Source organism: Molossus molossus, unplaced genomic scaffold (assembly GCF_014108415.1).
Source record: "Molossus molossus isolate mMolMol1 unplaced genomic scaffold, mMolMol1.p scaffold_m16_p_7, whole genome shotgun sequence".
NCBI lineage: Eukaryota > Metazoa > Chordata > Mammalia > Chiroptera > Molossidae > Molossus > Molossus molossus.
This window is the reverse complement of record NW_023425401.1, coordinates 80014174-80040233: the sequence shown is the minus strand read 5'-3', so window position 1 is coordinate 80040233 and position 26060 is coordinate 80014174. Positions and strand designations below refer to the sequence as shown.

General features: G+C 38.4%; 1 protein-coding gene across 1 annotated transcript in view; it reads left to right on the top strand.

The window, feature by feature from the left end:
- The window catches only part of CTTNBP2 (cortactin binding protein 2), a 236069-nt gene extending 216941 nt beyond the window's left edge, over positions 1 to 19128 (top strand). The window contains exon 23 of the mRNA XM_036246679.1: positions 18788 to 19128. Within this exon, the coding sequence (XP_036102572.1) occupies positions 18788 to 19009 (222 nt within the window). The 3' untranslated portion in view covers positions 19010 to 19128. The remainder of the gene's footprint in view (positions 1 to 18787) is intronic.
- Positions 19129 to 26060: the final 6932 nt, after the last annotated feature.

Genomic DNA, 26060 nt, shown 5'->3' with positions numbered 1-26060 from the left:
CAATATTGTCAAGAGCCTCTGCGAAAAGACAACCTGACCTTGTACAAACAACTGGTAAAAAGCACCCTAGCCAAGGACAGCAGGCTGTAGTTAAAGCTGCTCTTAGCATCTTGCTCAATAAAGCTGTTCTGCATGGCTGTCCCCTCCAAAGAGCAGGTATGTGCGTTTGAGCTGGGAGGAGAGGAAATTTACACTCTTACATAAAAACTTGTTTACATTTGTTATTAGGGAGTTCTGTTTTTTTCTCTTTGTAAACAGAGAAATTATCTCAGTATTAATAAAGATTTCACACTACTGTTACAGTCTCTCTGTCTTGTCCTCATATTGAAATTTTAGGTCTCCAAGTAAAGTTTGCTGGTTCACAAAATTTGTTTGGGTATTAAGCAGGCCTGTGATTTTAAAGAGTCCCTCTCTCTCTTTGAGAATTGGAAATGTGTATTTTGCTTGACTCTATGAAACTGTATTATGACTGCCTTCCTTTTGACAAAACATGATTTATGTTGTTTCAGAGCTAGACCAGCATACAGCTGATTTCAAAAGAGGAAGTTTCCCTTTGTTCATAGTTTCAAGTTACAACAGTAGCAAGAAGAAAGGAGAGAGTGGTGCCTGGAGAAAGGTTAGCACCAGTCCGTGCAAGAAGTCTGGACGTTTATCTTCATCCTCCTGGAACAAGCGGGTCCTGAGTGAGAAAAGTGAGAGAGGTGGGCATGCTGCCTAGAGGTCGCAGGACACTTGGGGTCTAGTTTCTGAATGTAAATGTGCTATTATTCTTTTTTTCACTATCATTCAACAAAATTCTTAGTATCTCAAAGCACATTTTCATGTACTAAAAGTATGTAGTAGGTACATTTCCAAAAATATTTGGGAGCCTCCTACCCAAAAATAATTTTTCATACTAGAATTCTGATACTAAATTTATCTTTCCCATGTTTTTTTAATTAATTTTATATTTATGGTGTTCACAATTAAATTTTTGTAATACAATAGTTCTACTTTGGTGTATTTCTCTCCTTTTATATGTCATCCATAAGCCAACCTTAAATTTTAAAAAGTATGTGGACAGACATATTTGATGCCAGTTAAGAGCTTTATAAGTGAATTGTTTTACATATTTCTCTTTCATATATAATGTGTACCATTTGCCAGGTTCTATTCTAGGCTATGGAAATAGAGCACTAAAAACAGCAACAATCCCTGCCCTCATTGAGTTCACGTTCTAATAAATTGTTAAGCAGAATCTAGTTATTGGGATGTCATTTATAGAAAAGTAATACATAAGTTTTCATTCTAACAAAGAAGACATAAGAACTATCTCTGGTGTTAGACCTTTTTCTTTTGGTTTTGATAATGACAAAATAAATAATTACACAAATTATAAGTGTCCTCCCTAAAGGAAATCCATACTTGAGTAAGAATGAAAAGATGTTCCAACCTCACATGCATGGTGGGTTTCTTAAATACGTAGTTAACTTTAGGCCTGAGGAGCCACCTCCAACTATTCTGTTTGGTGTCATTATATGCCAACTGTACAGCAGTGGGGTTGCTAAATAGGAGAATACGAGTCCTAAAATGTTAAAACATAAAACATTTTGTTCATTAATATATTTTCATACTTTAGCTTACATTTTGTTGATTTTTAATAAAAATTTGATATGGTTTTTAACCATATTAATATATGCTCTGTAACTGCCCCAAGTGTGTGTTTGTAAATTGTGACTACTTTTTTTAATGATTGAATGGAAAGTCACTGAATAAAATGAGAGTTTTACTTATACTTTTTGTTTTATCTATTTATGATAGGATATAGTCTGGTCCCAAGATCTTGCCGTTACTTCCCAAAGAATGTTTGAGTCAAGGAATAAAGTCACTAGATTCCAGCCCCCCATTATAGCACAGAGGCACCCTAGGTGACTTTCTGTAGCAAGGATTATAGCTTTTACTTGTTTATCCCATTATAGTATGCAAAAGTGTTCTAAGATGAGGATTATTATTTTCATTTACAGATAACAAAACTGAGTTCAAAACCCCTTGACTTCCTGTTCAAAATCCCCTCTCCTGGAGACAGAATTCTGTTATTCATGTTTTTGTTTCTTTCCAGTCCAGTGCCCTTTTCTTCAGATCCTGCCCCTCTAATCCTGTGGCGCATGTAATAATCCATGAGCACCCAGATAAGTGAACACCTATCCAGGTTCTTTATTATCATTTCCAAGTTTATTACCGTTTCTATAGGGTTTGTTAGGGCCAGCTTCTTTCTAGACCTAAATAATTACCTAAACAATAATTACTGTCAATAGATATACTTGACAAACAAAATCAATAAAATGAATATTAATTTAAAGCAATATTATGGAAATAAGTCTATCTCAGAAAACTGAACTATAATGATTTTTAATTTATTTATATTTTCAATGATTATAGGTTTAAACTATTTGATATAATATTGTGATATTCTTTGAAACATGAAACCTTATTTGAAAGATTTATAAATCTGTATTTATAATTTACATGGATTTCAACCTAAAGATTTATAAAATCTAAAAATTAATTTTACAAAGTAAAATTTATAGGCCGTGAATTTTAACCACGCATCGTGTGTAGATGAATGAACCAAAGACTGACCTATCTCCCAGATTACTGTATTTGTATAGCAGTAATTTTTTTCCCAATAATTGCATTTGATATAGAATTATAACAACATTGGGGTTGACTTGGGATGCTTTTTTGTTTTTTACACTATTATTAAAAAAAAAAAAAGGAACCACTCTGTATTCCATGCAGGTCACCATGAAAGGTCATAATGTTTAGTAAAGACACAGCTTCTTTCTTTTCTGACCTCAAACAGAAAAGCATGATGTCAGATCACAGGTTTCTGGATTGCATGGCCTGTGCCCAGGCCCTTCTGGTAATTAGAGAAAAGCACTAGTCAGTGATTTCTGACAATAATGACAAAAGTATGGGTAAAAGAAAAATTCTAGTACATAGATTATCTCTGATTATCTACTTTTAATAAGGCTATATTAAATTCAATTTACTTTTTAAAATTATTCTTTAGAGATAATACATGCTAGCAATATTCATACAATTTTATAATTCAATCAGAAGCAACTATTGAGCTTCTAAAATACAGTGTTTTATAAAAACAAAACTTTTTGGAGTCTGAAATTGTTTAAACCAGTATTTTCTCAAACTTTTTTAACCATAACCCATAGAAGTGAGAAGCATGTTTCATATAATGATCAGTACACACAAATCTATGCATTTGTGTGTGCATATATAACTGACTATATCAATATATTTACTGCAAGCAAAGCAATCTGATATTTTCTATTTTGTATTTTTGTACACTGTTCATATTTTTTCTTATTAACAGTAGTTAAAAGTTAAATTTCTACAAATACATATACCACTAATGCCACACACACTGTGATACATTACTGGGCCCCACACATCAGAAACTGCAATTGATCTGCCTGGTCAGTGCTGGAAGGCAAAGGCAGAGACAGAGGGCCTTGAGAAGAGGAACCATTGATAAAAGCAAAATTCTTGATCCTGAATTGAGCCTCAGGTGATGTAAGTTGGACTTAATTCAGGGGACCTTTCCCCAATAACTGTGCAAGAAGCTGCCTCTGGAGCCACTGCCCTGAGGAAAATCCCTCAGAGATGAATTCAGTTAAAAAACAATATGAAAGTGCAGCAGAGACCATAGTCTGTTTCTTTTAAATACAGAGCTCAAGATGCACAGGGACAATGATTCACTATATTGAAATGATTAATGATTACATTTTTCTTTACAGGTACCAAAAATATGACGATATCACAGCTGAATTGTAACAGGAATGCTTCTCTGTCAAACCAAAAGTAAGCTCCCCTTTTAGATTAATTTGGAGCAAACAGTACACACTCTCATTAGTTGTGCAACTATCAAACTGTTAATATAATTTTTTAAAAAGCATTTTTGTTCAAAAGTTTAGAAATATTATTGGCATCATCATTTACCACACTTGATAATTACTAATGCATTCGACATAAAGATACGGTAAAATCCTTTTCTGCATTTCAAATAGACTTTAGATGAGTGATTTTTTTAATACTAGTTTGACAGAAACATACTATGACATTTGCTTTCAGGTGTTAAATGTTTAAAGTGAATTTAATTCATTTTCTTAGGTTGCTCTTAGGGAATTGTTGATTATTTCAGCTTACAAATAATGAGGTAAAGAATGATTTGGTTAATTATAGACTAGAAATGTTGGGAAGCTTGCAAATAACTCCCCATTGTAGCCCAATCAATAGTGTGCCATATTGTTATTGGAAAAATGCAAGGAAGACCTTTCTCCGTTGTTAGTGGGAGTGGGGTCCTTATGACTTCTTGAGAAAAATAATTTTCTGAAAATCACATGGGAGGATGAATGATCTTTATTTGCATGGAATTACATCCTTGAGTTTCCTAAGTCCCATTTTCCTTAATCCAGTTCTGGAAAATGTGCAGCTGGGGATTCAGTAGAGCTAGAAGCAAAGCCAGCATCTAAAGTTTCCATTCCATGGTGGTGCTGGATCCAGTTTAGCATTAGGCTAGTTTCAATCCATTAGTCCATTGTATGAGGCCCACATGGCCATGAGCCATGTGGGCAAATGTGGGAGTGTGAGAGTCTAGCAAGCCAAGAGTCAAGTGTCAGCAAATAAGAGTGCACACACCAAGAGCAAGAGGACAAACTCCTTTGTTTAGAAGATTAAATATCTTAAATCTTCCCAGGCTTGTAGTGGTCACACTTACATTGGCCAATGACCTGTTCCCAGGTTGACTGACAGACAAGTTGCTTCTCCATGTCACCCAAACTCTTTTTTTTTATTAATTAATTTTTGTTACAGATGTTTCTGTTTCCCCCATTGATTACTCCCTCCCCCTCCCTCCATGCACTGTCCCCAGCTTTGTTGTCCATTTCCATTGTTCATGCATATAAGTTCGGTAGTTTATCTCTCCCCCCCACCCCCTCTGCTCGGGATTGTCAATCTGTACCCCACTTTCACGTCTCTGGGACTACCCCATTCCTCCAACTGTTATGTTCATTATACTCCACAAATAAGTGAGATCATATGATACATGTCTTTGTCTGTTTGGCTTGTTGCACTTAGGATGATATTTTCCAGGTTCTTCCCTGTAGTCTCAAAGGATAAGAAATCTTTCTTTCTTACAGCTGCATAGTACTCCATCGTGTATATGTACCATTCGTCTACTGATGGACACTTGAGCTGTTTCCAGATCTTAGCTATTGTAAATAGTGCTGCTACACACATGGGGGTACATATATTCTTTCTGATTGGTGTTTCAGGCTTCTTAGGGTATATCCCTAGAAGTGGGGGTCACTGATTCAAATGGAAGTTTAATTTTTAAGTTTTTGAGGTAATACCATATTGTTTTCCATAGTGGCTGCACCAGTCTGCATTCGCACCAGCAGTATACTAGAGTCCCCTTTTCTGTATACCCTCGCCAACACTTGTTTGATGATGTGTTGATGGCCGCCATTCTGACAGGTGTGAGGTGATACCTCATTGTTGTTTTAATTTGCATCTCTTTGATGATTAGTGATGTTGAGCATTTCTTCATATGTCCATCAGCCATTTGTATGTCCTGTTTGGAGAGGTGTCTATTTAGTACCTCTGCCCATTTTTTAATTGGGTTCTTTGTCTTCCATTTGTGGAGTTGTATGAGCACTTTCTATATATTGGAAATTAACCCCTTATCTGATACAGTAGGTAGCCTTTGCGTTTTGATGATTGTATCTTTCGCTGTGCAGAAGCTTTTGAGTTTGATGTCGTCCCATGTGTTCATTTTCTCCTTTGTTTCTATTGCCTTAGGTGATGTATCAGTGAAAATTCTGCTGTGTATGATGTCTGAAATTTTGTTGCCTACAGTTTCTTCTAGGATTTTTATGGATTCATGAGTCACATTTAAGTCTTTTATCCATTTTGAGTTTATTCTTGTGTATGCTGTAAGTTGGTGGTCTAGTTTCATTTTTTTGCATGTAGCTGTCCAATTTTCTCAACACAATTTATTAAAGAGCCTGTCCTTACTCCACTGTATGCTCTTGCCAACTTTGTCAAATATTAATTGAGCATATTGTTTTGGATCCATTTCTGGGTTCTCTGTTTTGTTCCACTGATCTATATGCCTGTTCTTGTGCCAGTACCAGGCTGTTTTGATTACAGTGGCTTTGTAGTATAACCTGAAATCCGGTAATGTGATCCATCCAACTTTGTTCTTCTTTTTCAAGATTGCTGTGGCTATTCGAAGTCTTTTTTGGTTCCATATGAACTTTTGAAGTACTTTTTCTAATTCCGTGAAGTATGCCTTTGGTATTTTGACGGGGATTACATTGAACCTATAGATTGCTTTGGGTAGTATGGACATTTTAATGATGTTAATTCTTCCAATCCATGAACAGGGTATGTGCTTCCACTTTTTTATATCTTCCTCTATTTCTTTTTTCAATGACCTGTAGTTTTCTACAAATGGGTCCTTTATTTATTTGGTTAAGTTTATTCCTAGGTATCTTAATTTTTTGCCGCAATGGTAAATGAGATTGTTTCCTTAGTTTCTCTTTCTGTGAGTTCATCATTGGTGTATAAGGATGCCATCGATTTCTTGACGTTAATTTTGTATTCTGCTACATTTTCAAATTCATTTACTAAGTCTAGTAAATTTTTGATGGAGTCTTTGGGGTTTTCTCCATATAGTATCATGTCATCTGCAAATAATGATAGTTTCACTTCCTCCTTTAAACTTTGATCCCTTTTACTTTTTCTTCCTGTCTGATGGCTGTGGCTAAGACTTCCAGTACTATTTTAAATAAGAGTGGTGAAAGTGGGCATCCTTGCCTTGTTCCTGTTCTTAAGGACAATGCTTTTAGTTTTTGCCCATTGAGTATGATGTTGTCTGTAGGTCTTTCATATATGGCCTTTATCATGTCGAGATATGATCACTCAATTCCCACATTGATGAGTGTTTTTATCAGAAATGGATGCTGGATTTTGTCGACGGCTTTTTGGGCATCTATTGATATGATCACGTGGTTTTTATTCTTCATTTCATTTTTGCGGTGTATCACATTTATTGATTTGTGAATATTGTACCAGCCTTGCATTCCTGGGATGAATCCCACTTGGTCATGGTAGATAATTTTGTTGGTGTATTACTGGAGCCGATTTGCTAGTATTTTGTTCAGGATTTTGGCATGTATGTTCATCAGAGATATTGGCCTGTAGTTTTCTTTCCTTGTAGTGTCTTTTTTTTGGTTTTGGAATTAGATGTATGCTGGCTTCATAAAACAAGTTTGGAAGTCTTCCTCTTATCGAATTTTTTTTAAATAGTTTGAGGAGAATGGGTGTTAGTTCTTCTTTGAATGTTCGGTAAAACTGCCCCGTGAAGCCATCCCGGCCTGGGCTTTGGTTTGCTGGTAGAATCTTGTTTATATCTTCAATTTCTTCTCATGTTATTGGTCTGTTCAAGTTTTCTATCTCCTCCTGGTCCAGTTTTGGGAGACTATGTGTTTCTAGTAACTTGTCCATTTCGCTTAGATTGTCAAATTTGTTGCCATATAATTGTTCATACTAGTTGTTAACAATCTTTTGTATTTTTGTGGTGTCAGTTGTTACTTCTGCTCTTTCAATTCTGATTTTGTGTATTTGAGTTCTCTTTCTTTGTTGCTTGGTGAGTCTAGCTAAGGGTCCATCAATCTTGTCAATCTTTTTGAAAAACCAGCTCTTTGTTTCATTGATCCTTTGAATTGTTTTTTTGGACTCTATATCGTTTATTTCTGCTCTGATCTTTACTATTTCCTTCCTTCTACTTGCTCTGGGGTTTTCTTTTTGTTTCTTCTCTCGTTCTTTAAGTTTTGAGGTTAGTTCGTCTAATAGAGATTTTTCTTGTTTTTTGAGGTAGGCCTGTAGTGCTATGAACTTCCTTCTCAGAACTGCTTTTGCTGCATCCCATAGATTTTGTGTTGTTGTGTCTTCATTTTCATTGATTTCCAGGAAGTTTTTAATTTCTTCCTTGATCTTCTCATTGACCCATTCATTATTTAATAACATGCTATTTAGCTTCCATGTGTTCAAATGTCTTTGTATGTTCTTCTTGCAATTGATTTCTAGTTTCATGCCCTTGTGATCTGAGAAGATGCTTGATATGAATTCAGTCTTCTTGAACTTGTAGAGACTTAGTTTGTGCCTTAACATGTGGTCTATCTTTGAGAATGTCCCATGTGCACTTGAGAAGAATGTGAATTCTGTAGTTTTGGGGTATAATTCTCTGTAGATATCTATTAAATGTATTTGGTCTAGTGCTTCATTTAAAGTCTCTGTTTCCTTGTAAATTTTTTGTCTAGAGGATCTATCCAGTGATGTCAGAGGGGTGTTGAAGCCCCCTGCTACAATTGTATTGCTATCGATTTCTCCTTCCAAGTTCTCCAGAACATTTTCTATATATTTTGGTGCTCCTATATTGGGTGCATATATGTTTATCAAGGTTATATCTTCCTGTTGGATAGATCCTTTCAATATTATGTAGTGGTCTTCTTTGTCTCTAGTTATGGCCTGCATTTTGAAATCTGTTTTATCAGATATGAGCATTGCTACCCCAGCTTTTTTTTTCCTTTCCCTTTGCTTGGAAGTTTTTTTTCCATCCCTTCACTTTCAACCTATGTGAGTCTTTTGTTGTGAGGTGGGTCTCTTGTAAACAACATATAGATGAGTCACACTTTCTTATCCAATCAGCTACTCTGTGTCTTTTTATGGAAGCATTCAATCCATTTACATTTAAGGTGATTATTGATATGTATTTATTTATTTTCATTTTTGTTTAGTGTGGTTATATTTTTCTTCCTATTTCTCCTGCTAATTACAGCAGTCCTTTTAACATTTCTTGCTGTGTTGGTTTGCTGCTCATATATTCCCTTAGCCTTTTTTTTACTGAGAATGTCTTTATTTGACCTTCTATTTTGAATGATAGCCTTGCTGGGTAGAATAGTCTTGTATTCAGATTCTTGTTTTTCATGACCTTGATTACTTCATCATGCCATTCCCTTCTGCCTGTAGTGTTTTGTTGAGACGTCAGCTGAGAGCCTTATGGGGTTTCCTTTGTAGGTAACCTGTTGCTTCTCACTTGCTGCTTTTAAGATTCTCTCTTTGTCTTGAATTTTTGTCACTTTGATTACTATGTGTTTTGGTGTGGGCCTGTTTGGGTTCTTCTTACTTAGGGCTCTCTGTGCTTCTTGAACTTGAATGCCTTCTTTCTTCATCAAATTAGGGAAGTTTTCTGTCACTATTTCTTCAAATATATTCTCTAACCCTGGCTCATTTTCTTCTTTGGGGACTCCTATGATGCAAATAATATTACGATTCCAAGTGCCCCACAGTTTTCTTAAGCTGTTTTCCTGTTTTTTAATTATTTTTTCCTTTTTGTTTTCTGATTGATTGATTTTTTCTACCCTATCTTCTCATTCACTGATCCAGTCCTCAGCTTCCTCTACTCTGCTATTTAGACTTTCCAATGTGTTTTTTATCTGAAATGTCACTCCTCATTTTTTCTTGGTGGTTTTTAATTTTCAACTGGTTGCTTTTTAACATTTCTGCGTCTTTTCTCATGGTGCTTGTGTCCTTACACATGCTGTTGAGCTTTCTCAAGATCATGGCTCTGAATTCTATTTCTGTTAACTTGCTTAACTGCACCTCATTTTTCTTGTCTTCTATAGAGGTCTCTTGTTCTTTCATTTGGCTTTTGTTTCTCTGTTTCACCATTTTGGCTATCACAGTGGGCTTTGGAACCTGCCAAATTTTCCTTGTGGGTGTTGCTGTTCTGCTGTTTGTGGCTCCCTCTCCTGGGTTTGGATGAGGCAGGGAGGACCCACTTTAAACACCACTGTCAAGTCTTAACTTTCCTGGTTAGAGTTGCTAGCCCAGGGAATGGTAGTTATCCTCTAGCTTTTTTGCCTGGAGGCTATTAGTAGCGGTCACCTGAAGAACCTTGGTTTCTGAATTGACTGAAAAACTCCCTCAGGTGCTCAGTATAAGAGGATTTCCCGAGGGTGGGGCAGATGCTGGTTGTTAATGGGCATCAATTAGCATTTCAGTGTCCACCGGGTAGGGTTGAATCTCTGAGGGAGGGGCCGCTGCTTCTCCCCAGAACCCTGGGAAGGAGTAAGATGACCAGAGTCCTGCGTGGCTGCACTCAGCAAAAGCTCTGAGTACCCTCCAAATCCCGAGTGTCCCCACACAGTTCCAGTTCAGTCTGCACTCCCTCTCCTGGAGCCCAAGGTGAGTGGCTGCTGCCAATTTAGCCTCTGTCCCGGCTCTGTGCTGTGGAGCCACCTGGGACTTTAACCCGAGGACGCCGCTCCCAGTTAAGGGCAGCCGAGGCTGCGGCAGCTCCCAGCCGAGGGCATAGCACCCAGCCAAGGTCGCAGGACCCAGCCGAGGGTGTAGCACCCAGCCGAGGTGGCCGCAGGTCCCAGCATAGGCAGGTGCTGGTCCCAGTCAAGGCCACAGGACCCAGCCGAGGGCACAGGTCCCAGCCGAGGGCGCCGCGGCCGCTGGTCCCAGCCCAGGCCGCTGTAGACCGTGGGCTCCCTGCCCCCTCTCGCGTCCTCGCAATCCTACCAGGATTGAGTCAGTGTCCCTGGTTATGTGCTCCTCCAAGCTGCCTTTCGGTTGCCCCTTCCTGACGATTTGTCTTTATTTTCGTTGTAATTCCAGTTTGGTCCTGGGAGATGGTCTTTGTAGCTTCCATTCACTCCGCCGCCATTTTTCTCTCTCTGTCACCCAAAGTCTTTACTGGGTATGTGTTAAACTGCAGCTTCGTGGCAAAGCTGTACAAGTGGCATTTCTATCAAATTTAGCCTTGCCTTTGTTCCTTTCTCTTAATTAATAACTACTTAATTACAACAGTATCAGTATCACCAGTTCACAGAATTACAGAAGCAAGGAGAGTGAAGAGAGAGAAGGGAGATAAAGGGAATTATATCACGTGCTTCTTCTGCCAGGCCCACTGCTAGATCTGTTACGCATATAATTTCCCCAGTAACTCTATAATGCAGCTGTAAGGAATCCATTACAGAAAGGAACCCAGACACTGAGGAGTTAAGGAGGCAAAAACAGAAGAAGAAGAAAAAGTAAATCTGCCCCATGTCCCTATTGCTAGGGCCATGGTAGAGCCGAGTTTGAAGTTCGTATCTGTCCCGTTGTACCACACTGCCCTGGCACCACGGTGTTTGGTGTCTTCACTTTATAGCCGTTGAGACAGAGAAGCAAAGGGAAGAGTAAAGAGACTATAATGTTGAAAGTGAAGAATTCTTTATGAATAAACTTTGAACCAATTGAGAAATCTGAGTAGGAGTTATCTAAATTCTGTGAAAGTGGGTTGTTGCATTAAATGACATTAAAAGGATTTTTAAAACAATTTTTCTACTGCACACTAAATCTTAAAACAAGGTACAGTGTCTAGATTTCCATATTAGGAATTGGATTGTGGTTCTCATGTGAAAAACTGTTTTCTGAACTTTGTGTTAGGTCTTTAGAGAATGATCTAACATTGAAATTCAACTTGGATCAAAGGCTCTGTCTGGATTCGGATGATGAAGCGGACCTTGTTAAGGAACTTCAGAGTGTGTGCTCCAGCAAATCTGAATCTGATATAAGCAAGGTAAGCAGTACAAACAGGGAGGATGCTAAGTAGCTCCATCAGCAGTGGACAGGCTTCTGGGAGCCACATCAGAACGCTCACTCCCTGAAAGAAGTTTCCTATGGTTAATGCTCCAAATCAGAACAGCCCTTACCTTGCTTAGAAAAGCCTTTTCTTCCAACGCGCTACTTATCCAACAGGGATCTCTATTTAAGCACAGATTGTTTTTATAAACTCCTCTGAAAAACCTGAAGTTAAAATTGCATGTGTTAATAATATGAGCACAAATCACACCAACACCTTCAAGTAGCATTTGTATAAGCCTCAATATTTCCTCTGGCTTTTTTCTTTTTGTATTCCTAACTTTGGCAGCAAGTCATCTATCAGTAAGAGCATCACAGCAGACTCACGTTATAGACAGAACAACAGCAACAACTTTCCTTACAAATAAGAAAAGTAATTGGCCTGTATAATGTATGTAGTCATAATGAAACCAGACACAATGGGTCCAAGGCTGCCTGTCACTTCTTGAGCCAAATTAAGCAGAGACAGGGTTGAAGCATATATAAGCATTTATTCCAATAATGCTGGCATTATGGGAGAGCAGCAAGTCATTCTGTAAATTCTGCTCTAACACTTCCTATTAGTCAGCAGGTTATCTAGAGATAAGTAAGAAAGGGGCTGTAGTGCAAGGGGGCCGGGGGGGGAGGGCAGGGGAAGGGCTGCAGGGTCTGTGGTCCATGTGTCTCCTTCCAGGATCTTGGAGTCTGATAACAAGGTAATTGATTTTCTATGATGTTAAAACAGCTCCTCCCCTTCCTAGGACTGGAGAAAGGTCAGCATTCCTGAAGCAAACTTCTGGAGTGGGTCAGAGTCTAGGCACAGTAACCAAATCAAAGTGTGTCCTGTCCTTTGTTTGTTCTCAAAATATATTTTCTTTTATGAGTAATGAACCCTCTGGGCTCTAAAGCAGCAGTTCTCAACCTGTGGGTTGCGACCCCTTTGGGGGTCGAATGACCCTTCATTTCACAGGGGTCACCTAAGACATAACAGTAACAAAATTACAATTATGAAGTAGCAACAAAAATAATTTTATGGTTAGGGGTCACCACAACATAAGGAACTGTTTTAAAGGGTCACGGCATTAGGAAGGTTGAGAACCGCTGCAGTCTAAAGCATCTTATCTTCTTCACAGCCCTGTTTGTCTTCTTGCAGCACATCCTCTAGTTTCCCAGGGTCTGTCAGAAAGCCTCTTATCTATACTTAGGAAGGTGAATAATCATTAAATAACTGTGGTCCTTTTCTTGTTATGTGCCCTTCCTTGTATCAGTAGTCTTTATGCTGTGAAAACTGAGATCCAGGTATGGGTATGGGTGACCCAAAATTTCAAAGTGCAGCCTGTTTCGGCATGCTGACATCTGTAGCCTATTGGACCAAACTTCCTTGATAAACACTTTTTATTTGAGAGGACACATAACTTGTGCAGCTTCTATTGAAAGACTCAACTATCATATTCAACGAGTCATAGTCTCTAGGCCAAACTAAAATTGACTTCTTATTTGACCTTGCTGAAAATGAACTGAAATACTTATTCACTGGAAAAATAGACAATGATTAAAAGTTTGCAGTTTTTATATACTTTTTTTTGCCAAGTGATTTTTTTTTTAGGGCTCATTTGGTCATCTTCTTTTGATTTTTTAAAAAATAAGCTCACTTCTTCCCATAGAGAATATTTCTCATGCATTTGCTGTTGGTTCACTGAAGACTTCAGGTCTAGCCTGTGAACACTAAGGACTTGAGGGTGCGTTCTTTAGAGCTCCTGTACATGAGGAGGGAAGAGAAAATAACACTTCTGGGGCTGGTTTTCCACGGTGACTTTAAATTGCGCCTTAAGTGTGTCACATTGTAACTGAAAACATAACTTGATTAATACTGTATTTTCCAGATTCCAGATTCCAGGGATGATTTAAGAAGGTTTGATAGTCCAGGATACAACCCTGCATTTTCACCAACTGTTAACAATCTAAGAATGCCAGTGTCACAAAAGGTAAGTACCCCCCACCCCCCAATCAGACAAATAGGAATTGCTTTGGAATTGACTCCACAAATCTTCTTTCAATGTAAATCACAAAGTTATTTTTAAACCACAGCTATGAAGTGAGAAATAAGATAAAGGTAAATATGTCATTAGTTAAGCAAAGTTCGAAAGCTTACTATTTGGATAATAGCTTGAAAGAATTACCAGAAAAGCATTGCTTTTTTTTTAGTCCCCACTCAAGGACATGCTTTTTTTTATTATTTATTTTAGAGAGAGAGGAAGGCTGGGAGAGGGGCATCAGTGCAAGAGTGAAACATCAATCGGTTGCCTCCTGCACTTGCCCAGATGGGATCGAATCAGCAACCTGGGTATGTGTCCTAACTGGGAATCGAATCCGCAACCTTCAGCATATGGGAGGATGCTCCAAACAACTGAGCCACACCAGCCAGGACAGTATTACTTTTTTTTACCTTCTATTTGGTACAAAAAGACCTTTTGAGAAGGTCTTTCTTTGTTTTCATTTGTTCCGTTTTTAAATATATTGTTTTTCATTTGAGAACTTTTATGATTTCCTGCATTTTGGAATTTTGGAGTCAATTACAACAAAGGGCTGAGTGATTAACATATAGATCTTGTATAAGTTTTTAAAAATCTCATTTTTAGTTTAGTTTCTTAACTTGCCTTAACATGCATTATGTTTCATTGAAAGACTTTTCTTTAAAACCAAGTCAGGCCCAGCCAGTGTGGCTCAGTGGTTGAGCATTGGCCCATGCACCAACAGATCACCAGTTTGATTTCTGGTCAGGACACAGGCCTAGGTTGTGGGCCTGATCCCCAGTGGGGAACATGCAGGAGGCGGCCAGTCGATGTTCTCTCTCATCAGTGTTTCTCCCCCCACCCCTTCCTCTCTCTCTAAAATCAATAAAAAACATTTTCTTAAACAAGTCAGTATGTCAAATAGAAGAGCCAGGGCTCTAAAAGAATTCATCATTAAGCTCTCTAAATAACTTCTACAGGGCCAGCATAATACTCTGGATGAACAGAAACAATAAAACTACTTCTCACCCAGTAGTTATTTTGTGAGAATGCAGATTTCGTAGAGGTATTTTGTAATGTGTGGTTTGCTCACCAAGCCATGTCATTTGTGGTTCACATCCTGTTCTCATCCACTCCCATGCTGGCTTACAAAGAACGGGGGGGGGAGTGCAAGAGCAGGACTATAAAGTGAGTACGGTGAGGCATTAAATGATTAATCCTTATCTGGTCACCTAAGAGCCTGCGCTCCTGGCCCCTGTTCTCTCACTGCTTCGTTAGGTTTCCGTTCTGATGAGACATGTGTAAAACTATGTGAGCTGTGTGTTTTGGGGGAAGAAGTGGGGGCCAGGCGGTATTGGCAAGGCTGAGTCCCACATAAAAGTACATAACATGATGATCTGTGAAGATGAACATGACCTGTCTGGCTCATTTTGTCATATGTCTGCTTTTTTTTTTTCTTCCACTGGGAACAGTTTAGAAGCACAGCAAAAGCCTAATTTGGAAAACATGTAGGGGGGCATGACCTAAGGAGATAACCTGGGGTTGCTACTGAGAATTCTGGCTGGAAACTGTTTTATTCAGGAGCTGTTCCAGAGCACGTTTCCTGGGCCTCCGGGCCCGCTCTTCAGGATTCCTTGTGGAAGGAAGAGTCAGTGGAAGGAGCCATGATGGTCTAAGAAAAGGAATAAGGAGCCACTGTTTCTCCATAGGGCCACGTTCTCTTCTGTATAAAAATGTCGACTGGTAGCTGCCTTTGTTTAAATGTCGAATGAAGACACAGTTTTTTGTTTTGTTTTGTGTTATTTTGCTTTAATCCTTACCTGAGGATACCTTTCCATTGATTTTCAGATAGAGCAAGAGGAAGGGAGGGAGAGAGAAACATCGATGTGAGAGAGGCACATTGATTGGCTGCCTCCCAAACAACCCCAACCAGGGTCAGGGATCAAATAGCAACCGAGTACGTGCCCTTGACCGGAATTGAACCGGTGGCTCTTTAGTCAACAGGCCAACTGCTGAGCCAAAAAGGCCAGGTGAGACACAGTTTTGTATACCTGCTTCTCTGTCAGATGGCCACATTTGGTTGTTACAATCCGTAAAAAATAGTACTGAAAGTGGGATAAGTTCTGGGCAGCTCAGGAAGAACTTTGTTTTAAAAGGGATATTTTCTTAAAGAGATTCTTCTATACTTTCTGGGCTCTTAAAAAAAGAACCATATGGTTGTTTAAATGTGATTTGATGTGGTGGGCATTAGGACAGCTGCCCACTGACCACATTTAGAGGGACTTGCCCAATGGCTAGAAGATGTGTTTCTCAGAACTTGCCAGTAGAGGGCAAAGTAGCACTCACTTGCAAACTGCTGACAGCTTTGCAGGCTCATTCTCTTTCTATCCTCAGCTGTCATTTCTTCGTTAGATGCCCAGTTTCTACTTATCAGGAAGTAATTCCCTTTGGAAGTAAGAGCTCTCTGGCTTACTTGAAATCACTTCTGTGTGGCCCAAGAGGGGCTTGGCAGCCCCGGTTATACATTGGAAGATAATAATTAGTAAATTACTCCCCCTGCTCCTCATTTGCCACAATATAACTCCTTAGTGCTCCAACCAAAAGAGAACAAAGTGGGGGTTATTAATTGCATTGTATGTTAGCCACCCTTCTAATTTTTTTTAAATATAAATATTTATATCATCAATAGAAAGAGAAGATACTAACAAACATTTTCTTCTCATGAAAATGCAGATTAACCCCCCTAAAGCAAAAGTTCTTATCTTTGGCTAAACAAGGAAATTCATTTGAGGATAATTTTTTAATCCCTAGTGCCTGGCCCAAGTTCCCTAGAGGTTGTGACATAACTGATCTGAGGTGCAACCTGGACATTGGGATTTTTAAAAGCTGCCTGGTGATTCTTCTGTGCAGCTGGGGCTTAGTTAGACCCATGGCTCTAAAGCATAGCTCTGATCTGTCATCCTCCTTATTTTCCACCCCTTTCCCCCAAATGTATCCTTAGAGGGGTTGATATACTCTTTTACATGTAACTTACTGTTTCCACACTCTGTACCTCCCCATGTTCGTCTGTACCCTTTCTTCTACCCATGGAACCCTTCCTCTCCTCTTCTCCTGGCACAGCCCCTGCAGGTCCTTGAAGTGCCATCTCCGATGCATCTTCCCTGCAGTACTTCCCTTTGCGTCCTGCCCCCTACTTTCCCATCTAGAAAGCAGTGTTGAATGAATGAATGAACAAATGAATGAATCGCTCTGATTTAACAATATTTCTATTTATGGCAGTGATTTCCTATATAAACTGGAGGATTCTTTGAGCTTAGTATGCAACAACTATCGATATCAATATATTAATAGTAACTTTACATATTTAACACAGAGAACGCTTAGATTTTAGCCTGGGATACATTTAACACCCTTAACTTTCCTAGTTCTAGGCTCTGATACTTCTTAGTTTTGGGGAAAATACCTCAAAACCTGTGCTTGGCTGCCAGAGTGGTAGGAACATCTCTCCGTATGTCAGTCACTTACCTTGTCCTTACACTCTCAGCCTTGAATTGATTTATTAGCCTCACTAAGGCAGTGATTTTCCATGCTCTCATGACACCTGCTCCTGTTGTCCTCACCTCCAAGGACCAACTCAGACCCACATATCCATGCCCAGCTTCAACACCCAAACTACATTTTAGTTGTTGTGGGTGCTTATTGGTATTTCATTTCACGCAGGCATTTCTTGCCTCAGACCATAAAGAGGCACCCCCACCTTTGTGATGCAGATGAAGAGGCAGACAAGCCAAGAACACACCCTGTGTCACCTTCCCTCTGCCTGGGCCCTGGCAGTACCTCTGTGGATTTCCAGAGGAAGGGTAAAGATTGTGGCAAAATTATTTATAGTTACACCCACCTCTCTTCCTTATGGGTTCTTTACACCAGCTATTATAACATGCCATGTCTTCTGAATACTATGTGTGTTGAATTTGCTGATGTTTTAGACCAAATTACAAATTGGGATCGTCTTTGCTAGGTCCTTGACTAAGTCACATTTTACAGATTTAAGAAGACACCAGAAAGAATCCAACTGTTAGCTGAGGCCAAACTGTTATTTTACATTGAGTATTTTGCCTGTTAAATTCTAGTTTTACATGTTAAATCTTTTAAAGATTACATTGCTGTTTGGTTGTGTGATTACTTTTAAAATTAAAAAGAGGGAAAGCGATCCATGTCAACTGCTTCAGAGGCGTAAGGAGCAGCTCACTTCACAACTCACTTCACATTTTCTGGTTAGCAGAATTTAACACAGTATAGGGGGAGACTCCTTGAATCACAGTTGGGAGCCTGAGGCCTTGTTCCAGCTTCCATCACTCTGTGACTGTGAGCAGATAACCTTACCTATCCAGCTTTCAGTTTCCTCTTGAGAAAAATGAGAGACATGACCAGATGGTTATAAGAGTTCTGAAACAAACCCTGGAAAAGGGAGAGCAAGCCTGGAAGATCCGGAGCCACCTAATCATAGAATCACTGCACAAAAGCTTTAATCACTATATCAGCTCTATTAGAGCAAAGATGGTTCTCTTCTGTGTTCTCTGCTGGATGACAAGCACCTAGTGCAGTGCTCATCTTACAGTTAAATGCTCAAAAAGTATTTGTTAATTATTGATCTGAAAGTAGAAAGCAGAAAAGTTAGGTGACTCACTCAGAAATGAATGGTAGGTGATATAGTTTATTTGTACAGCTCTCAATAGATGGTACAATTTGAAAAGTTCAGTAAAGCACCTCTTGGTGAGGAGATCCCAGACTCTTTGGCTTCCTGTATCTCACACTTTTGTGACACCACAAAGGGCCTAATGAAAATCAGTAGGTCTATAGGAAGTTAATTACTCAGCTTCTCCTCTCCATTGTTTTTTGTTCTTTTTCATGAGAACTTTGTTTAGAGAGAAACTCCTACAGAGAGCTCAGGAAGAGAGAGAGGAGGAAGTTTTCCCACTGATAACAAAAGTTGGTAACAGTGTCAATTCTGACAAATTTCTTTTGTTTCTCTTCTCTTACAGGAGGTCAGTCCTCTCAGCAGCCATCGAACTACCGAATGCAGCAGCAACGGTAAATCAGAGACTGAGTTGGGTGTTATAAGAGTTAAATCTTTTCTTCCTGTTCCTAGAAGTAAAGTTATACAGTGTTCCCAGAACACCAAAAGAAGCAGCAGCAGCAGTAATACAAGGCAAATAGAAATAAACAACTCAAAAGAAGAGATTTGGAACTTACACAAAAAATGAACAAGTAGAAAAATCTAACAAATAGGCCTGCCTACAATATTCTCACTCTCACATATATTTTAAACAGAAACCAAGGACAACAACATGTAAATACCTTTATATGAATAAAATATTTTCACTGTAATATCAAGTATGAGTGCAGGACCACTATTCAATTTTTTGTAAAGAATGTATTTATAACCAACATTTTATTGCTTTTTATTCAATTCTGTAAGATTGAACTTCAATATCAACAAGTCATGTCAACTTTTCATGTAGTTTTGTAATAGAATTATTATAATAGTTTTAATCAACATGTTCAGGGAGTATTAAAATAAAACTGTCTGGGTACTCTATGTATGTACATATGTATATATTTAAGGAAGTCCATGAATCATATCACATACTACATGTTACAAAATTTGTACCATGTGGGCTTAGATAAAGTGTACCATTTTAAATGGAGATCATAATATTATGTTCACTTGATGAGGAATGACTAGAATGAGGCAATAACTAATCATTTCTAAACAGTTACCTTCCATTAAAAGCCATATTAAGTATTTTGCCTGTTACATTCTAGTTTTATGTTTTAAATCCTTTAATAGTTACATTGCTGATTGGTTGTATCATGTATATTTATGCATATGAGTTTGCATTATGACAGTAAAATATAAAATTATATAATGCAATAAAAATGTTATCTTTCTTACAAAAGATTTTTTACCTAAGTGGATATAAAAAAAGAATTGCGTTAAGTGCTTCAATAAATTAACTCCCTCTTCAATTTAATTCTAGTAGTATAACTGATATTTTGTAGAACTATTTCTTCTAAAAGTAATAAAGTCACTCTTATACAAATCAAAGTTAAGATGCTTTGACATCAAATAAAATATTGAATTAGTGAAATAATTCTGCTGTAATTTCTATCTATAGTTCATACAGTAGTTTATCCCTGCAACAGATATTTGTGTTCAATATCTGGGGGACATTCATGAAATATGTCCTATATGTTGGTATTTCACTAGCTGTTCCCAAAAAGACCTACCATGTTAGATAGTTAGGTTTAAACAAAAATAAACATGTAAATGGAGCTCTAGAAATAAGATGCTCACTAAACAAACCGCCTTCCTTTTTTCTTAGGTATCCCCAGAAAGGTATGATTTTATACCAAGAATCATTTACTTGTCTAAAAGTTTTGAAAGCCCTTTCTTGGTCAGAATGGTTTACATTGAAGTACACATAAGTGCATTGATACTGTATTAAACACTACAGGAATGTCTGCAAGTATCTTAAAAAATCAAAATGTGTAGTCTGAATTATGCTACAAGGGATGAAGAAGAGGAAGGTCTGTCAGAGAAGAACTCAATTCTAACATGTGTCAGAATTTTGTCTGGGCTTTACCAACGCAAGGAGAATGCGCTGAGGGTGTACAGCTCGGACCACCATATATAGGGAAGTGTGCAGTGAAGTGGGTGGGGTGGAGCGTGGCTAGAGCAAGGGACAGGGTAGGTAGAAGAGGCTGGAGGAAATAGTCTTAAATTTGAACACAATAACTCAGAGATTGACTCAAATTCTTGGTGCCCTGGTGGGTGGTACAGTTGGCCCTCATTTATCGTGGATAATCAGTTCCAGACTCTACCTTGTTAAATGAATTTCCACAAAGCAGGATTCTTTATTTATATACTATACTATATTTGAAAAAACCACGATCGAGTGAAGCCATGAAAGTTGAAGCGCGAAGTGGCGAGGGACGACTATATTTGATACTCTCCAGTGTTTTCACCAAAAGACACTAATCTTGGGTACAAAACTACTCTAAAAAATCATAGAGATTTGCCTAATGTGTGTTTCCTCTTGCTTACATATACCTGTTTAGATTATATCCATTTTGATATCTTAGTGACTAGGTATTGTGTTTTATATTAGCATATTTTCTGCAGATAAAGATCCTATTAATGTACTAATTAAGAACCAGAGAAGAGAAAACAAAACCAAATTGGAATACATTATTCAGAAGAGCTGTAATAGCTGATCCATGAAGCTTTGATTTGTCAGTAAAATTCACTATGTGCACTTTTCATAATGGGATGGCACATTGCAAGATGTCTAAAGAAGACATTTAGATCAGGGGCTTTCAAAAGATAGGTGAGACCTACTAACAGGTCATCATATTAATTTTGTAACAACTAGCAAGTTTTTTAAAAATAGAAACTGTCAGAGTACAACACAGTTTCAATAAAAGTAAGTACTGTTTGTAAAGCTTTTGTTCCCATCATGTAGATGTATGCATGCATGTACTGGGCTATGATGTCGTGGCCCAAAATCTTTGAAAGTCATTACCGTATAAGGGAACCTAGTAGTGGGGCTGGGTGTGTTTGGGGGTGGGGGTGGGGGAATGAAAATGTCTAGTGATAAACAGTCTTGGGATTGAATTAAGCACAATCCTTTATTAGCTCTGTGGTCTACTAAATTATTTAATCTCATTGATTTGGTTTTCTCAATAGTAAAATAAGATCATGACATCCCTACAAGTTGTCTGTGAGCATTAAATGAGGCAACACGATAAAATGTTCCTAGTTACTTCCCTCATTGATAAAATAATAAATTTATCTCAGAATTCTTTGTGGCATACCAACATCTTTTCAAGGTATAATCAGTTCACAAATGAGTACTGGCAGCTATATTATAAGGATCATATTTTAAACTATTGCTATATGAAACAACTAATCAATGGAAATATCTAATTGAAAATTAGTCTATAAAACACATTAGCAATTTCTGTATTTCTTTTATGTTAGCTTAAAGCTGAGTTTCTCCAAAATAGACTAATATATTTTTTAGTTTCTTATTAAGTACAGACTTCATTAAATCTGATTATTAATTAGGAAAATTAGTAACTTTTTATAGAAAAGTTCAAATTTTCACAAATATAAGTGTTGATTGTTTTTTTTCCTAGGAAGTTAATACTTAATGATAATTAAATTCTGTTGCCTACCCCTAACCATCACATGATTTAGGTACCAGTTGTTAACAACTGTGACCCACTATAAAAGTTATGTGATGTTTTCTGAATTCTGTCACATCCCTTTTGCAAAATCATTTTTCTCAAAAAATATCCCACAGGTGTCAAAGGAATAAATTACTGAATAGATATACTCTCTTAGGTTATTTAGGTTTTTGTTTGTTTGTTTTACTATGAGTAAATATGTTTAGTTGTGGACCAAGATGTTGTCTGTTGAGTGTTAATTTGAGAGGTCTATAGGAACACATTGAAAAGGAATATGCAGAGTTACATACTGTATCTATGCTGTCTTTAATAGTCAAGACACTTGAATATCAGGAGTCATGAGCTCAAATTCCAACCACAAAGCTAACTGAAATAATACTTAATATCCCTGGGTTTCGATATCCTCAGTGGAAATAGTAGAGAATTTTTCTTGTTCCCAGGGGAAATAAAGCAGAATGGAAAATCAGAAATCCTGATGGTTGTTCCCATATATTTTTGTACCTTATAAGGGTATCAGCTGAACATACCATTAAAGTTATTTGGGTTATATTTTAAGAAAATGAGGAAAATATTCCTCCTGAGCTAATTCAAAAGTTTACATCTGTTCAGAATGCCTTCAAACCTTATTCATTCAGTAAACTAATATTGTGCTATGGACTGGGGATAAAGGATCTTTCTATATTGGAGCTTATAGTCTGTTAGTTTGAAACAGTGAATACATGAATAAACCAAAATAATTTCATATTCAGTATGTTCTGTAAAGGAAATAAAGACAGTGATGTGATAGAGAGCTCTTGGTAAAGGTCATGGAGAAAGGAATACTTTAGGGCAAAATAGTTCAAGGAAAGGACTCCAGGCACCCAACTTTTACTTTGATACCTGAAGGATGAAAGGGATTAAGGTATGTAGAAGCTAGGGGCAAATAGCACTGGCAACTGCCCTAAAGAAATAATGAATAGGAAGGAGGCCTGTAGGATTGGAGCACATATAGCCAGGAGAGATGAAGGTGGATGGTTTGACAGGTTGGATTCTGATAGGCTCTGGTAAGAATCTATACCACAGTGAGAAGTCACTGGAAGGTTGTAAGCAACTATCCAGCACACATCTATATTTTTAAGAGACTGTTTTCAGACCAGTGCTGTCCAAAATAAATATATTAGCCAAAAATGTGAGCCACATGTATATTTTTACATTTCCTAGTAGCCATATTATAAAAGATAAAATTAATTTTAATAGTTTATGTTATTTAACCCGCTATATTCAAAATAGTATCATTTCAAAAATAAATCTATATAAAACGTATTGAGATGTATTAAATTATTTTTTCATATTAAGTCTTTATAGACTAAATTTTACAACAAAAATATAAACAATATTATATATATATATATTTTCAGATAGAGCAGGAGGGAGAGAGGGAGGGAAGGAGGAGGGGAGGGAGAAAGAGATACAAACATTGATGTGAGAGAGACCCATCAAGTGGTTGCCACCCACACGACCTCCACTGGGGCCAGGGACAAACTGCAACCAAAGTACATGCCCTTAGCAGGAACCAAACCCGGGACTCTCTGCTCCTCAGGTCGACGCTCTAACCACTGAGCCAAACCAGCCAGGGCAGCAACAATATTATTTTTAGACAAACTAAAGCTTGCTCTCATCAACAGATCTTTACTACAAGAAATATAAAAGGAATTTCTTCAGGTAAAATGATTGATTCCTGATCAATACCTGGACTACTGTCAATAATATTATAATAGGAAATCCAACATGGTGGTGGGCAGGATGGGAGTGAGGGTAAGAATGTGAGTGGGTGAACAAGTGTGAGAGTATACGTGAATGTGAGTGTGAGTGAGCATCTGCCTATTGGTGGGGGATCTCAGGGCAGGCCATTGGGCACTCTGGGTGGAGGGAGCTGCCTGCTGCAGAAGCATGTTCCTAAGTCAGGTGCTTCTTCCCACTGGGGATCATAGAGTGCCATTTTGAAGGATCTGCAGGGTCTTCCTTAGAAGTAGGCTTCAGGGAACAGCAGAGGCCCAGTGCCCAGAGGCCACAGATAGGCATGCCTAACCCCACCATCTTTCCCATGGCAGGAGAGGGCTGCCAAAATCACAGGACCAAGAAGAGCAGAAGTCCCCATCCCCATGGGACCTGTGAGCAGCAGGAGACCAGGGCCACTGCTCTTTCTGGGCCATGAGCAGTGGAGGGCTCCACCCCATGGAACATGCCAGGAGTAGAGGGCCTCACTCCCTCATGGGACCCATCAGCTGCAGAGGACCACCACCCCCACAAGACCCACCAGCAGTGGAGGCTGTTGGCACTGAAAAACCCGCTGCAAAAGAAACCCACCAACACCATTGCAAATGCAAGCTACCAGCACTGCAAGCCCTGCAGCAGAAATTTGCCATCCCACCAGGCCCACCACAGTAGAGAGCAGCTGGCACCCCATCACCACTAATGAAAGCCACCGGACCCACTTCCGCCACCACTGTCAATGAGAGCTGCCAGACCTGCCACAGCAACCACCAGCCCCACTGTAAGCTGCTGACCCCACCAGCAAGAGCCATTGGCCCCACCACCATCACTGCCACCAAGAGCCACTAGCACCCCTGGACAACTGGACTAGATCCAAGATCCAACATGTATGATACAACACCACCTAATGCCCCTGGATGCACCAACCTGCTCCTACAAAGTGACCCACCTCACCCAGCCTCAGACCACTGGACCAATAATATGGTGAAACAAAGAGTCAACCCCCAAATGAAATAAAAGGAGGAATCAGCAGAAAAGGAAATAAATGAAAAAGAGGCAAGCAATTTATCAGATTAAAAGTTCAAAGTAATAGTTATAAAGGTGTTCAAACAACATAATGAGAATTACAAGCAACTCAATGAGAATTATAAAGAACTCAGTTGTATCTACATCAGCATGAAAAAATAAGGAGAAGCTATGAATAAGAATCAAATGGAAATGAAGAATAGCATAGCTGAAATAAAGAATACCCTGCAAGGATTCAATAGTAGATTAGAAGAAACTAAGGATTGAATTGGAAAATTCAAAGACAAGGTAGAAAAAAACACCAAATCAAAGCAGCAAATGGAAAAAAAAATTACAAAGCAGGAGGAGAACTTAAGGGGCTTTAGGACAATACAAAACATAACAATATTTGCATAGTAGGAGTACCAGGAAAAGAAGAATCATAGATAGTACTAGAGAACCTGTTTGAAGAAATAATGACAGAAAATTTTCCTAACCTGATGAAAGAAAAAGTCACACAAGTCGAGAAAAACAGAGTCCCAATCAAGATGACCCAAAAAGACCCATATCTAAACACATTATAATTAAAATGGCAAATGTTAAAGACAAAGAAGGCAGCATGAAAAAGACAGAAGGTAACCTACAAGGAAGCTTCCATTAGACTGTCAGCTGACTTCTTAATAGAAACACTGCAGGCCAGAAGGGTGTGGCATGAAGTATACAAATTAATGAAGAGCAAGGGTCTGAATCAAAGACTACTCTATCCAGCAAGGTTGTTTAAAATTGAAGGTGAAATAAAGAGCTTTGCAGACAAATGAAAAAGGTTACACAAATTTACTACCACCAAACCAGCACTGTAAGAAATGCTTAAAGGACAGTTATAAGAAGAAATAAAAAGAGAGAGAGGAACACAGACATAAAGAATAACTATGGCAACAAATAAGTACCTATCAAGACTAACCTTAAATGTAAATGGCTTAAAAACTCCAGTCAAAAGACATAGTGTAGCCTGGCCAATGTGGCTCAGTGGTTGAGCGTCGACCCATGCACCAAGAGGTTGCCAGTTCCATTCCTGCTCAGGACACATTACCAGATTGTGAGCCTGATCCCCAGTGGGGGGCATGCAAGAGGTGACCAATTCATGTTGTCTTATCAATGTTTCTCTCTTTCTCCTTCCCACTTCCTCTTTCTCTAAAAATCAATAAAGGAAAAAAAAAATTTTAAGACATAGGGTAGCTGATTGGATAAGAAAACTTAACCCATATATATGCTATCTACAAGAGACCCATCTCAGAAGAAAAGACT